This window comes from Lycium barbarum, chromosome 5 (assembly GCF_019175385.1).
Source record: "Lycium barbarum isolate Lr01 chromosome 5, ASM1917538v2, whole genome shotgun sequence".
Classification (NCBI taxonomy): domain Eukaryota; kingdom Viridiplantae; phylum Streptophyta; class Magnoliopsida; order Solanales; family Solanaceae; genus Lycium; species Lycium barbarum.
The window spans coordinates 1,205,136-1,219,252 of NC_083341.1; the positions used below are offsets into that span (position 1 = coordinate 1,205,136).

Genomic DNA, 14,117 nt, shown 5'->3' on the forward strand with positions numbered 1-14,117 from the left:
TGTTCGTGTTAATTAATTTCTCCTGATCTCTATATAGGTTAGGTTTATATCTCTTTCTTTCTTCCTTTTTCTCTTTTAACCTTGGAGGTACTACAATATTACAAAAATTCTTCAAAACATAAAGTTGTGCAAACACCAACAGATTATAGAAGTAAGACCAAACTATGTTAAGTTTTGAGTTTAATTTTTATCCGGTTATAAAAAAAAGCTATTTACACTATCAGATCATTTAGTAGGTAAAATAAGTAAAATTGTTTATAAGCATTAATAGTAATATGATAAAAATGATAACTAACCTATCACATATGGAAAAATTCATTGATGCTTTAAATTTTTTTTACATTGCGCATATAATTAGCTTATATTCATTAATTTGATATGGCTAATGGACCCCAAGGAATATGGTTGGATGAAAATCATCCGTCAATCTTTAATTAGAGGTCTTGCCTTCGAGTCATGAGAATAGAAAATATCTGATATGGAGCACTTTATCTTTTAGTGAGCCTTACGTGGCGAAATACTGATTAATCGGACCGGAGCTCCAAAGTAGGTACCGAACACATGAGGCTGATTTATGCAAACAGAAGATAGTCCGATTTGCTTGTGTACTTTCACAAATAGGTTATAGTTGCCCTTCATTATATTTTTTTTCAACATATTTTCCCTTGCTATCCAACTTTGGGGCCACATTTGCCCTTATACTCTAAAGAAAGCCAAATTTATCCATACTTCGTTAAATCCTCATGTCCCACCTTAATTTATCCGTGTGACGCCTTTCAACAATAACAACATATCCCTTCTTTTAAGGCCACCATTCGTTTCGATTTTGTTCCAATTTTTAAAAGTTGTGCAAATATAATCCTTGAGACTTAAAAAATACTAGATTATTGTCTAAAATCTAAAATCAATTAAATTTTATATTATGATCTAATGTATTCTCATAAGATTTTTGATTTTCTCAAAATTAAAGAAGTCTTTAGACCGTCATCTAAAAAGTCCATAAGTTACAAGATAAATAAAAAGAGGATGATATATTAAACAATTGTCCCAAAATGCACAATAGGTGAATTTTTTTGGAGCTAGCGGTTCCCTCTTTAATGGGCACAACGCAGTGTGAATTCGAATTAATCGGGTCGGATCTCCAAAACAGATATCGAACGCCGGATGAAAAAAAAAAAAAAAAGATATGGCTAATAGACAAACGTTGACCGCGAACACTAGAATGGTCCAAAACACACAAAAGCCCCTAAAGAATCGCCACAAAATTTGCATCCATGCATGCAAAAAACTCAAACAAAACTAACATACACATTATTTCCGAGTTTCTCCTCCTCCTTCTTCTTGATGCCATTGCCAATCTCCACCACCATCTCCTCCTCGTCGCCGCCACTGACGGCGGCAATAATTCAACAATGGACCCCACCAGCAACAATATCCCTACACCAGAATCCTCCTCTCTCTCTTATCAACCTTCACTTAATAATAATTTTGCCCCTAGCAATAATTGTCACATTCTTGAAATTAGCCTCATTTCTGCCCAAGATTTAGCTCCTGTATCCAAATCTCTACGTACTTATGCCCTCACATGGATCAATCCTAATAGAAAAAGAAGCACAAGAATTGATAATGAAGGTCACAACAACCCGACATGGAATGACAAGTTCTCCTTCAAGGTTTTTTCAATTAATATATATATAGTCTTAAAGTCATGTGCGGAGTCAGGAATTCAAACGGGTGGATTTAAAAGGATACAAGAATGTTATATCCAGAATATATTTCAACATGTGACCTAAAGTAATATTTAAACCCCTTTTGATCGTATATTAGAATCCTTTCTTGATTTAATTAATTAAGGGGATTCAACATTTTATGAGAAGAAAAACAAATCAGTTTTTGCGTATTTGCGCAGCATAATTTTCTAGAACCAATTGAACCCCTTGCATCTACCTAAATTACTACAGAAGAAAAATGAATTAGCTATAAAATTTGTCGTTGCTATATCTTTAAATTTGCTCCGTGGCTAACAATCTTTTTGATAATCCGTCGTTAAATAGGATTAGTGACGGATTTTTATTGTTTAACAAACAAAAGTTATCAATCACTAATTCCAATTCTTTTTGTAGTTCTAGCTCCGCCATGTTTGTAATATATATGTATGATATTAATGTTTCATCTAACAAAATTGAATATAAATATAAATTTTAATTTTAAACTTAAAAGAGGTCTGTTCGTAAAACAAGATGACTATTCTGGATGATCTTTTTCAACTCTGAAAATTTCGTCCTTCAATGAAAAACGGCTAAGCTAGTTTTTTAGTATACAAAGCGACTTCAATTTGTTGTATCCTTAAAGCCATAAATTTTTCAACTTTTCTAACTTTCTTTATTCCATTTTTTTTATTAACAGGTCAATGATGAGTTCCTATATGCAGAGGATTCTGCAGTCCATGTTGAAATTTACACTGTTTCTTGGTTTAGAGATGTGCTAGTTGGTACAATTCATGTTCTATTAAACAATCTCATCAACCCTTTTGTTAAATTCCAAAATGCAAATGGAAAAAGATTTGTTGCTTTACAAATTAGAAGGCCATCAGGAATTCCACAAGGAATTCTCAACATGGGAGTGACTATTCTTGAAAGTTCGATGAGAAGTATGCCACTAGTTTGCAAGGAAATTATGAACCCTTCTTCTTTGGATTATAGGGATATATTGGACAAGAAAATGAATGAAAATTATCAAGAAGTTGATGATGAGAAACAAAGGGAAATAAATGACAAAGTACATTTATGGAGATCTTTTAGTTTAGGGTATTCGGAGGCTAATAATGAAGATTTCCCTAACAAAGGCGGCTCCATTTGTAATGGTTCAATGGCGAACGGCTCTATGTTAAATGGTTCAGAGTTATGCTCGGATGTCGGTCCCTCAGCTTCCATCGTTGCAGCTGAGATAGCCGCTAAAAGGTATCGTTGTTGAATTGTACGACTATATCATATAAAAGCTTCTTAATTACTTTATTATATCTTCGATATTATCTTGTATTCCCAATTTCCTTTCGTGAGCCAATCACGTGTAAACTTGATAATTGGTGGTGATAAGGAGCTTGTGCACAAAAGATAAAATTGAAAAATACCACTTTTTAACATTTGTAATTGAAAAATAGTCATTATTATGGAATTTCTAGTGAAACTTTAGAATATTATTATGAAGTTTCACATAAAATTTATAACTCCATAACAATGCTTATTATATTTCCTTTATCTTAGGGCTGAAAAATGACTAGCCCACACCATTACTACGTGTACAAATGACCTTTTAGGAGGCTATTGTTTAAATTATGTCATATATTAGCCCAATGAACTGAATTTGTCCACAAAAAGGGGAAAAAATGGGGCAATTTGCTGGATTTCCCTTGGCTGGGGGTGGTCTTTAATTTTTTCCCTCCGCCTTTGCAAATTCTGCCTTAAGGTAGAATTTCGTAAGGCAGAATTCTGCCCATGCAAATTCTACCTTAAGGCCCAAATTCTGCCTTACATGGTCAGATTTGCAAAATTCTGCCTTAAAACAGAATTTGTAAAGGCAAAGGGCAAAAGTTAAAGACAAGCCCAAATGAAGGGGAATCTGCGCAAAAAAAAAAAATGCAATTACTTCTTAAAGGCGAGATTTAACCCGTTAATCTAACGGGGGACATAGTCTAAATACTAGCCTAAAAAAGGTCATATGCTGCAAATAATCCTAACGATGAGCCTTAAACTCAACACCTTTGACGGCTCAAATATAATGTTCAATTATGTGATCACTTCATCTAAAAGCATAAGCGTTTGAAGAAATGACACTTTTACTTACTTTTATTATGTTTTTCAATAGATACCAACTACCATCACAACCAGCACGACTACCAGAGCCACCACTACAAGTGCAAAACCAACCAAAGGAAATGGAGGATGGAGAAAGCTCAATAATATTAGAGGATTTGACAGCAGAGGAAGCATATGCAAAAGGGTTAACATCATCAAGTAGGGAGAAATGGAGGAAGGAGATGGCGGCAGCGCAATCACAGGCGGTGATCAGCGGACATTCACGGCGAAATTCCGAGGGAGGAGGGTTGTTTTCTTGCTTTGGAAATGCATATGGTATTGAATTCAGAATTGTTTGTGGAGGGAACAATAACAACAACAACAATAATCCTGGGAGTTATAGTAGGATTCCTAACACTAGCAACAAAGGTAGGAAAAAATGGTCTAGTGAGACAAATTCAGCATGAGAAAACAACCTTATTTTAGTACCTGTAAAATGTTACAGACTAAATTTAATGTTGTTCAAAATCTTATGAGTTCTTGTCCCATAGGGGGCTAATTTTATTTGTAGTAATTCTTTTTGCAATGAATCTGTTGTTTTTGTCTATAATTTGTACAGTTAATTAATACTTTATCTGTTTTATGCCCGAGATTAACATCGGACTTAAAAGAGATAAATTGAAAACATGACCACTATTTTTTTTAAACATGTTAGCGATGGTAACTTTTATCACTAAACAATAAATATTCGTCACTAAATATATAATAAATTAGTGATGAATTATCAAAAAATCTTATTAGCTACGAGCTATTTCGTGACAAATTAGGCTATTAGCGATAATTTCATAGCTAATACATGCTTTTTTAGTGATAAAGTTAGAGAAATACATACATAACACTAATCAATCCCTTCGACCATATTAATTATAATTTTTTTATCCACATTTATAAAGTGGCCTACGCTAAGCACAAAAAAATTGAGTATAAAGAGACTATAGTGGAGATCAACAACCTAAACCCACTCAGAGCCCGTTTGGATTGGCTTACAGCTTAAAGCTGTTTGCAGCTTATAAGCTGAAAAAAATAAGTTGAGATAGTCCAACTTATTTTTTTTGGCTTATAAGCTGTTTTCAGCTTATAAGCTGCTTTAGATAAACTAAGTCAAATGGGTCCAATTATTTTTTTGAGCTTATTTTAAGCATAAAATGACTTTAAGCTGGCCAGCCAAACACTCAAAAAAGCTGAAAACAGCTTATAAGCCAACTTATAAGCCAATCCAAACGGGCTCTCAATTATTTCTTCTTGGATATGAAATTTTTATCTGTACTTCTTTTCATTTGCAAATGCATGTTTCGTATGCTAGATTATTTAATTTTTCCACGTCTTGTGGATATGATGGTCCAACACTAAATAGTCCTATCTAGGATTAGATGGCAGATGGATCTAAATTGGAATAATACAAATATGGTCATAAAGATAGCAAGAAAGAGTCATTTTCATATGTACACTAAGCATTTGGAAAATTGGACACCAATAACGAGTTGTCTTTTTCTCATCGACGTACAAGTTACAACTATCTTAATTTATGAATTTCCTCTACCCTTTTTTGGGTATATTTGTCCAGTAAAGCTTTTCTGTAAATTTGTTCAATGAGTAGTTAAAAGTTTTTTAAAAAAGACTAGAGAATATTTTGCGGCATTTCATTTACTAAAATTTTCGCCAAGGGAAAACTGTTCTATAATGATTATTTCTTTTAATTTCTCATGCAACTTATGAATTTTAAATCACGATCTAAAGATCACTTTTGAGCTAATTGAAAATCATAGGAGAAAATGTTACGGTCTAAAATTTTGTTAATTATTGAAACGTTAGAAGATAGTTAGAGTTGACATATATATATATCCGAAAAGGTATTTTTTCAAGATTATATTTACACTAACTTCTAAACATAAAATAAAATCTAAATAGCAACCTAAACAAATCAGCCTTTAGTTTAAAGCACCAAAAATTTGTTCTTGCATGGTCTGCTTTAGATTAAGTAAACTGTTAATTTTCTAGTCAAGTGGTTCTTAATAATAAATACATATTCACAAAAATAACTGTAAAGTAAATCTTTTTTTAAATACACAAATAATACAAATAGAAGGGCACGAAACACGTGGAAGAATAGTTGTAGAAAAAGTCTTTGAAGATATAAAAATATTAGGGAAGTAATTCGGATAAACAAACAATTTTTCAAAGTTCCATTCTGATTAATACGTACCATGTGGTCCATATGTTGAAAAGTCATAGCTGACAGAAACTAAAGCAGAATATGCTTTTCATATTTCCTTGTGAATAAGTCACCTTTCTATTTTACTTATTTACTACTCTTTTTTTTCCAATTTATTTGAACCTATTTCGTTTTTAGTTCGTGTCAAAAAAATGATCTCTTTTCTAATTTGAAAACAAATTTACTTTATGAATGATTTATAATCACACAAATTTTCAAGGCTTATTTTGAACTACAAATTTCAAAAGTCTTCCATCTTTCTTAAATGTCGTGCCCAGTCAAATGGGTTCATATAATTTGAAACGGAGGGAGCATTATTTATCACTATTATTACAAGTAGAAGAATATAAATACTTTTCTTGTTAGCACAAAAATCATGTCTACCTTGTTCTCTTTGTCCACAAATAAACGTTTTAGCTTAACTAAAATTAGACTTTCTTTATTTAGAAATCTCGAGTTCGAATTTATGAGTAAAGTAGTTAAAATAGGCCGGTGAGACCCTCAATTCAGTCCTTACTTGGTAGAGTTGTCTAATTTTTTGTTTGATTATCGTCAATGTTCCTTCTTAGGTTACTATTTGGATTTTGTCTCTATATTTAAAAGTTGTAGATACTCGTTTAACATCTACAAAATTTTAGACAATGGTCTAACGTTCCCTCATAAATATTTCAATTTGGTCAAAGGAGATTTTTCAATCATGTTTTAAAAGATCCATAATTCTAATAGAAATATATCGAGAGTCATCTGCTAAATAAATATCTCAAAAAGAGGCAACCTATGAAACTATTTGTAGACCATTTACGAGCTAGGTTAATAGTCTCGACCAAGTCAACCGGGCGAGTCATGAGGCTACTCCAAAGCTGGACCGATCGAGACTCCTGAAAATGAAATTGTCTTTAGTAGGGAGATTTTACCTTCAAAGTAATTTTTTTTACTCAAATTCATATTAGTCGAGCTTCAAAGTAATTTCTTGGTTCTTACCGTAGAAAACTTATAATAGTGATAGTTGACCAAAAGAAAAATTTACAAAATCAAGAAAAATAAAACTCCAACTATACCAAGCAACAGCAGACAGCTGTAACATGAAACTGACATTTCTCTTAATTGATAAATTAAAAAGCTGCAGCCCCCACCCACCCCTCATTCTCTTTTCTGTGTCTTCCCTGTATTATTGCTCTCTTCCTACTCAAACTTTTCCTCAAAAAAAGGAAAAACTTCCCTAAGTATTACAAATTTTCCTACTGATTCCTATCCTTATTCTCCCATTAACCAAATTTAACCGAGTTTTTTCTTGTTGTTTCTTATTACAAAAAAGAAAGTATACTTTTAAGTGTTTCTAGTCAGCTGATAGCACAATCTTGATAAACTTTTAGTGGGGTTTTTTTTCTTAAAAAAAAAAAAAAAATTAGCTTTTTTTTTGTTTTTTGAGAAATGTTTGGGAGTGAGTGTTGGTGTTGGGATAATGTCAGTGATTACAACTATGTTGAAACTGAACCACAGAGCTTTACTTTGCCTTCACCACTTCCACAATGGCCTCAAGGTAATGTCTTGATATTTTTGGTTGGTACTAAAAAAGAGTTTTTTATTTTTTTATTTTTTTATTATTGTCTTATTATCTATAACTGAAGATCTGTGTTTCAGTAAGTTCACAGTTGACTTTCTTTGTCTCTCTTTAGTTCTATGGTTGACTGGAGCTAAAAATCAAGAATTGATCTATTTGTAAATAAAGTTCACATTTTTATGCCAGTAGAAAATAACTTCTAATAGTATTTTTACTCTGTATAATATTTGACCTGAGATGATTATAAAATGAGGAGACATGATGTTCATAGGGATTGAGGCCTTGTTGTTGTTGTTGTAAAGTTTACATTTTTATGATTTACTGAGGCTGAAAATGAAGAATTGATCTTTTTGTTAATGAAGTTCATATTTTTATGCCAATATAAAATAATTTCTAGTATAATTTGCTTGAGATAATTTAAATGGAGAAACATGATTGATGAATGCTTATATAGCCGACCCCAACTTGTTTGGATTTAGTTCTATGGTTGACTTTGGCTAAAAATGAAAAATTGACATTTTATGGTTAATAAAGTTCACATTTTTATGCAAGTAGAAAATAAACTCTTATTGCTAGTAGTATTTTTTTTTAAAAAACTCTATTTTTATTCTGTATAATGTTGGACTAAGATAATTTAAATGAAGAAACATGGTCAATGAGGGTTCATGTAGCCGACCTTAACTTTGCTTGGGATTTAGGCGTAGTTGTTGTAAAGTTCACATTTTTATGGGGCAAGAATCTCTGTGAAGTGAATGAGTGATCATTTATGTGAAAAAAAGAAAATTTTGGAGCTTATAATTTCCTGATGACTTCTTTTTTTTTCTTCTGGTGAAGTGTTGAAAGTCCTTTCTTGCTATTTATGTATTGAACTTTGAGTTGTGGAAGGAGATTCTACTGTTAAATTGATGTGCCATCTTCAATTTTTGCTGAATTGGGTAAAAGGATATTAGGAACAGTCAAATTGAGAAATTTATGCCATATTGTCTTTATCAAGCTATATTGCTCGGACTCTCCAGAAATGTTGCCGCAGTCGTGTACGATCCCCCAAAAAATGCACTACTTTTGGAGGATCCAGCACGCACCTGCCCGCATTTTTGAAGATTCCGAGCAACATAGGTATCAAGTATTTCTAAAAGAGAAGAGAGAAGGTGTTAAAAGACAAACACTTTGACAGTTAAAACTTCTGCTTATGGTTTTTCAGTTTGCTTTAATGGGAATATTGTCCTTGTGAAGGTAAAGGATTTGCTAAAGGAAAAGTCAGCCTAGGTGAAATTGAAGTTGTTCAAATTACCAAGTTCAAGAAAATTTGGAATTGTAACCCATTATTTGGAAAATCAAAATCAGTTTCCTTCTATAAACCAGATGAAATTCCACAAGGATTCTCGATCGTCGGCCACTACTGTCAGCCAGATGGTGAGAAGAACATAACCGGCTATGTTTTAGCCGTCAAAGATTTATCTCCTAACCAGAAGTCGAAAAAATCGCTTCCTGCTCTTGAGAAGCCAATGAACTACACTTTAGTTTATAGCGCGAACGCCCTTTATAAGGAAGTTGGTTATGTTTGGCTTCCAAATGCACCAGTTGGTTATAAACCAATGGGATTTGTGGCTACTGTTGAACCTACCGAACCGAATGTTGATGAAGTTAGATGTGTTCGCGCTGATCTTACAGAGAAATGTGAGGCATGTGAAGTTGTTTTTAGTTCGAATTCTCTTTTTTCAAAGAGCCAATTTCAAGTTTGGAAAACTAGACCTTGCAAGAGGGGCATGTTATGTAGAGGCGTTTCTGTCGGGACGTTCTTCTGTAGTACGAGTTTCACTAAAGGCGATGACCTCACTGTTGCATGTTTGAAAAATCTCGACTCGTCTCTACAGGCAATGCCAAATCTTGAGCAAATTGATGCTCTCATCAAGCACTATGGACCTACGGTTTACTTCCATCCAGATGAAACTTATTTGCCCTCATCCGTTCCGTGGTTCTTCAAAAATGGTGCGCTTCTATTTAAAGACGGTAAGGACAACGGTATTGCTATTGAGTCAAAAGGCTCGAATTTACCTGCGGGCGGACGAAATGATGGGAAATATTGGCTTGATTTGCCTAGTAAAGACGTAGAAAATAGACATACTGTCAAATGTGGTAAAATTGACACTGCGGAGCTATATGTCCATGTTAAACCGGCTGGAGGAGGAACGTTCACAGATATTGCAATGTGGATTTTTTGCCCTTTCAATGGACCGGCTACACTTAAAGTAGGTTTGTTAAATCTTTCGATGAACAAAGTAGGCGAGCATGTTGGTGATTGGGAGCATTATACTCTTCGTATTAGCAACTTTTCAGGGGAGCTCTGGAGTGTCTATTTCTCAGAACATAGTGGCGGTGAATGGGTTGATGCACGTGATTTGGAGTTCATCAAGGGGAATAAGTCAGTCGTATATGCATCGAGAAATGGCCACGCGAGTTTCCCACATCCCGGTTGTTACATTCAAGGCTCTACTAAACTTGGTATTGGAGTGAGGAATGATTGTGCTAAAAGCAAATACTGTGTAGACTCTAGCAGTAAGTATCAAATCATTGCTGCTGAGTATCTTGGAGAAGGAACTGTCGTAGAACCTCCATGGTTACAATACATGAGGGAATGGGGTCCGACCATTGAATACAAATCGGGATATGAAGTGGATGAGATAATCAACCACCTTCCTTCTTTTTTCAGATTTTCAGTTGAGAGTCTCGTCGAGCTATTTCCAACTGAACTCTATGGCGAAGCAGGGCCAACAGGACCGAAAGAGAAAAACAACTGGTTCGGGGACGAAAGGTGGTAGGCTCAGAGGCGAATTCAGTATCTAAATTCAATGGGTTCAAAATATGTGTGATCTTATTATACGTATTGTATACATTTTATTGGTGCTTTTGGGATTCTTAAAATTGATCAATGTCCTGCATGATTTAGAGCAGCCCTTTGTACTATGTTCAATGCCCTCTATTTGTTGTGTATATATATAGGACGAAGTTACTATAAGCAGTACTAAAGTTGAGGTGGCTCAAATGAAGAACCCTTTATGCAGTTTTAAAGTACTTCTAAGTAGGGGTGGAGCTACAGCTTTGCTTACGGGTCAGAAGCCAACAGCTTTGGCTCAAATTCCGTATTTGTGTTAAAAGAGTCCACTTAATATGTATAAATAATTTATCAAGAACTCAATAAGTGACGCTTTCTAAAATTCAGAACTCATAAATTTAAAATTCTAGTTTCGCTTCTGCTTCTATGAACATTGTTATGGGTCAAAACCTTCTCATTCTATGTGATGCATACATTTTCTTCCTTCATGTTACATGTTATATCATATAATGTATGTATAAATACCCTTCGTAACCTCAACGTATTTTTTTTCTTACTATAGCATAGGCCTTCGCAACTTCAAAGGGGCCCCTTTTTTATTTTTTATTTTTTTAATCTGAATTAGATTGTTGAAAGACAAACAAAGGCTTCGGGGGGGGGGGGGGCTTTATGATTGGAGAAACAGTGTGTCACTAGTATAAATTGATCTTAGGTACACTTGTTATAAGCAGTCAGCTAGTGATTAGGCAAATTAGTTAGAGTTAGCTGCTATACTTAGACATCATTAGTATAAATACATTGTACTTAGTTCATTTCCGGTTGTAACTCATTTGATCAATCCATAAGAAAACAGTGTTTAAGGAATCTAACAATATCGAACAAGAATAGTAGTGTCATATTTTCTGTTAGTATTAATTCAAATAGTGTTCTTCTTGCCTAAAAAGGAAGTCCATCCTTAACGAGAAAAGAGATAATATTGCGACGTAAATATTAATTCGAATTGACATGAATTTTAATAACGGATAGTTAAACAAAAGATTTATGCAATGTCATCTCATTTTTTCATTCATATTGATTCTCATTCATTTTTTTTTTTTTTTGATAGTAATGTACAAATCTGTTTACACACATTCTGATTATCACCAATATCCAGACAGATTCAAATTGAAAGAAATTACATTTTTTTTTATCTTTACTAAAATTGGAACCTTGATCTAGGATAATCTTCTTTTAGTTTCATCATCGCTAAACAATACTTTTGGGTTGTTTTCATTTTTCAAATATTTTAATAATAAAAAAACTACAATTTATGTACTCCCTCAATCCCAAATTATTTGTCACTTTTTGCTTCTCGGGATTCAAACTATATAAAACCATAACCAACATTTTAGAACGTATTTTTTCAACCCTAGAACTAAAGAGTTTAAGTTCACATAGACATGGAGGAAAAGCAACAAATCATCCGAATAAAAACATAAAAACGAGTATTACAAAGAAGAAAAAACAAAAGCCAATTATTTTGGCCTTCACGGCAGGTCCAAGCAAAACCCATTTATTCTGGCCTTCACGGCAGCTCCAAGTTCTCTCTAAGTTGAAAGTTATGTAAAAACTGCGCAAGAGATGTATTTATAGGGTACCAAAAGGAGGGGCTTTTAAAAACCTAATCCTAAAAAGATTGACAAATTCTAATGTCGTTGGCGTGGCACCAAGGTGGAATGTTGGGTGGCACGCCAACTCTATATTTTCAGCTTTTGTCAAAATATCTTCATCTTCACACCCCATTTATCTCAAATTAAACGCGATTAAAAGTACTTAAATGTGAAAAAAATAATAACTAAATATATGTATTTTTTGACCGAACATCATCTTTCATTAATGGAAAAAGAGGTAATATCAATACTTCAATATTAATTCGAATTGACATGAATTTAATACAGGTAGTTAAACTAAAGATCTACACAATCTCAATTCACTTTTTGCTTTCACAACGACTCTTATTCAAATATTGTTTTGACAGTAATGTACAGATCAGCTACAGACATTCAAACTATCACTAATATCCAAATATATTCAAATTGAAAGAAATCACGTGAATTTTTTTGTTTCTTCTAAAAATTTGAACCTCAATCACGTTTTCTTAATTCACAACATGTTTCATTCAAGTATTGTTATAAAGTGGTACACAAATCAGCTTACACATCTTTTGATTATCACCATTATACAGATCAACATACACATTTAAACAAAAAAAAAAAAGAAAAAAAAATACACACATTCTGACTATCATCAATATCTAGACATACTCAAATTGAAAAAAATTATGTAACCTTTTCAGCTCTACTAAAATTCCAACCTTCATCTCCGATAATCTTCATTCATTTCATCACCACTAAACTACACTTTTGGTTTGTTTTCGCTTTTCAAATGTTTTAATAATAAAAATACAATTTATGTACTCCCTCCGTCTCAAATTATTTGTCACTTTTGCTTCTCGAGATTCAAACTATATAAAACATAATCAACATTTTAGAACACATATTTTCATCATATTGACATGAGAAAAATTCCAACTTATAATACTCCCCATATAGTCTTCAATTACCTAAATTTTAATGTTTAAAATATTAAAATTAGTTAAATTTATTCTCAGAAATAGAAAAACGATATTTATTTCGCGGCGGAATGAGTAAATAGATGTCCAAAAACTTCACATTAAAAAAATAATTTTATTTGTCATTGTTGACCCTTTGGATACCTTTTGCCACATTTTTTTTTTTTTTTTGGACCCAAGTCATTATCATCAACCCCTTGTTATTTGTAGTACATCAACTCTCCGAATTCCAAAACACTCATTACAGTAAACTCAAAAAGTTTCAAGAACTCCATTTTTTCCCCAAAATTCTAACGCTTTTCTTTGATCAAAATTTCAAGAACTCCACAAGCCACCATTTTTTCTCAACAATGGCAGCACTTAAGAATATAGCCATTGAAGAGACTGTGGAAATAGCAAAAATATGTTGGTTAAAGTTTAAAAAAGGAGCGGATTTTTGCTCGTTATACTCCATTTATTGTTTGTTTAGCTTCTGGAGCTTTAAAACTTGAAAGTTTTTTTTTTTTTTTGCTTATTGTGTAATTTTGGAGCTAAATAGGAGTTTTAGAGTTTCCATTTTAGTTAACTGCAGATAAAGTACGTAAAAACCGCGCAAAGGGTGTATTTATGGGGTACGTAAAGGCCTGGGCTTTTAAAAATCAAATCCTAAAAAATTGAGAAATGGCGTGGCACCAAGGTGGCACGTTGGCGGCACGCCAAAAGTGTGTCTCTGAAGGTTTTGCAGGCTGGCCGTGCCACCCGCCGTGGCACGTTGGGTGGCACGCCCAACTCTATATTTTCAGCTTTTGTTCAAATTTCTTCATCTTCATACCGCTTTATCTCAAATGAAACATGATTAAAAGTAGTAAAATGTGAGACAAATAATGATTAAATATATGTATTTTTTGGCCGAACATCATCCGTCATTAATGGAAAAAGAGGTAATATCACTACTTCAATATTAATTACAGTAGAATTGACATGAATTTAATAACTGATAGGTAAAATAAGATCGACACAATCTCAATTCATTTTTTTCATTCACAACGGTTCTCATTCAGATATTG

The 14,117-nt window shown here is 33.2% G+C and overlaps 2 protein-coding genes across 2 annotated transcripts; both read left to right on the top strand.

The window, feature by feature from the left end:
* The first annotated feature begins 912 nt into the window (after positions 1 to 912).
* On the top strand, positions 913 to 4,474 carry LOC132642157 (uncharacterized). Its single transcript, XM_060359420.1, has 3 exons — positions 913 to 1,673; positions 2,407 to 2,960; positions 3,865 to 4,474. Exons 1-3 carry the CDS (start codon positions 1,275 to 1,277, stop codon positions 4,259 to 4,261), a joined length of 1,350 nt encoding a protein of 449 aa, XP_060215403.1. The 5' UTR covers positions 913 to 1,274; the 3' UTR covers positions 4,262 to 4,474.
* A 2,727-nt stretch (positions 4,475 to 7,201) lies between these two features.
* LOC132640040 (hypothetical protein At1g04090-like) lies at positions 7,202 to 10,643 on the top strand. Its single transcript, XM_060356453.1, has 2 exons — positions 7,202 to 7,606; positions 8,861 to 10,643. Exons 1-2 carry the CDS (start codon positions 7,498 to 7,500, stop codon positions 10,444 to 10,446), a joined length of 1,695 nt encoding a protein of 564 aa, XP_060212436.1. The 5' UTR covers positions 7,202 to 7,497; the 3' UTR covers positions 10,447 to 10,643.
* The last annotated feature ends 3,474 nt before the right edge of the window (positions 10,644 to 14,117 follow it).

Excerpts from the sequence above, each read along its gene's own strand:
- LOC132642157 (XM_060359420.1), top strand. The coding sequence starts at position 1,275 with ATGCATGCAAAAAACTCAAACAAAACTAACATACACATTATTTCCGAG. Across the intron at positions 1,674-2,406 it reads ATGACAAGTTCTCCTTCAAG|GTCAATGATGAGTTCCTATA; the intron begins GTTTTTTCAATT and ends TTTTATTAACAG. Across the intron at positions 2,961-3,864 it reads GCTGAGATAGCCGCTAAAAG|ATACCAACTACCATCACAAC; the intron begins GTATCGTTGTTG and ends GTTTTTCAATAG.
- LOC132640040 (XM_060356453.1), top strand. The coding sequence starts at position 7,498 with ATGTTTGGGAGTGAGTGTTGGTGTTGGGATAATGTCAGTGATTACAAC. Across the intron at positions 7,607-8,860 it reads ACTTCCACAATGGCCTCAAG|GTAAAGGATTTGCTAAAGGA; the intron begins GTAATGTCTTGA and ends GTCCTTGTGAAG.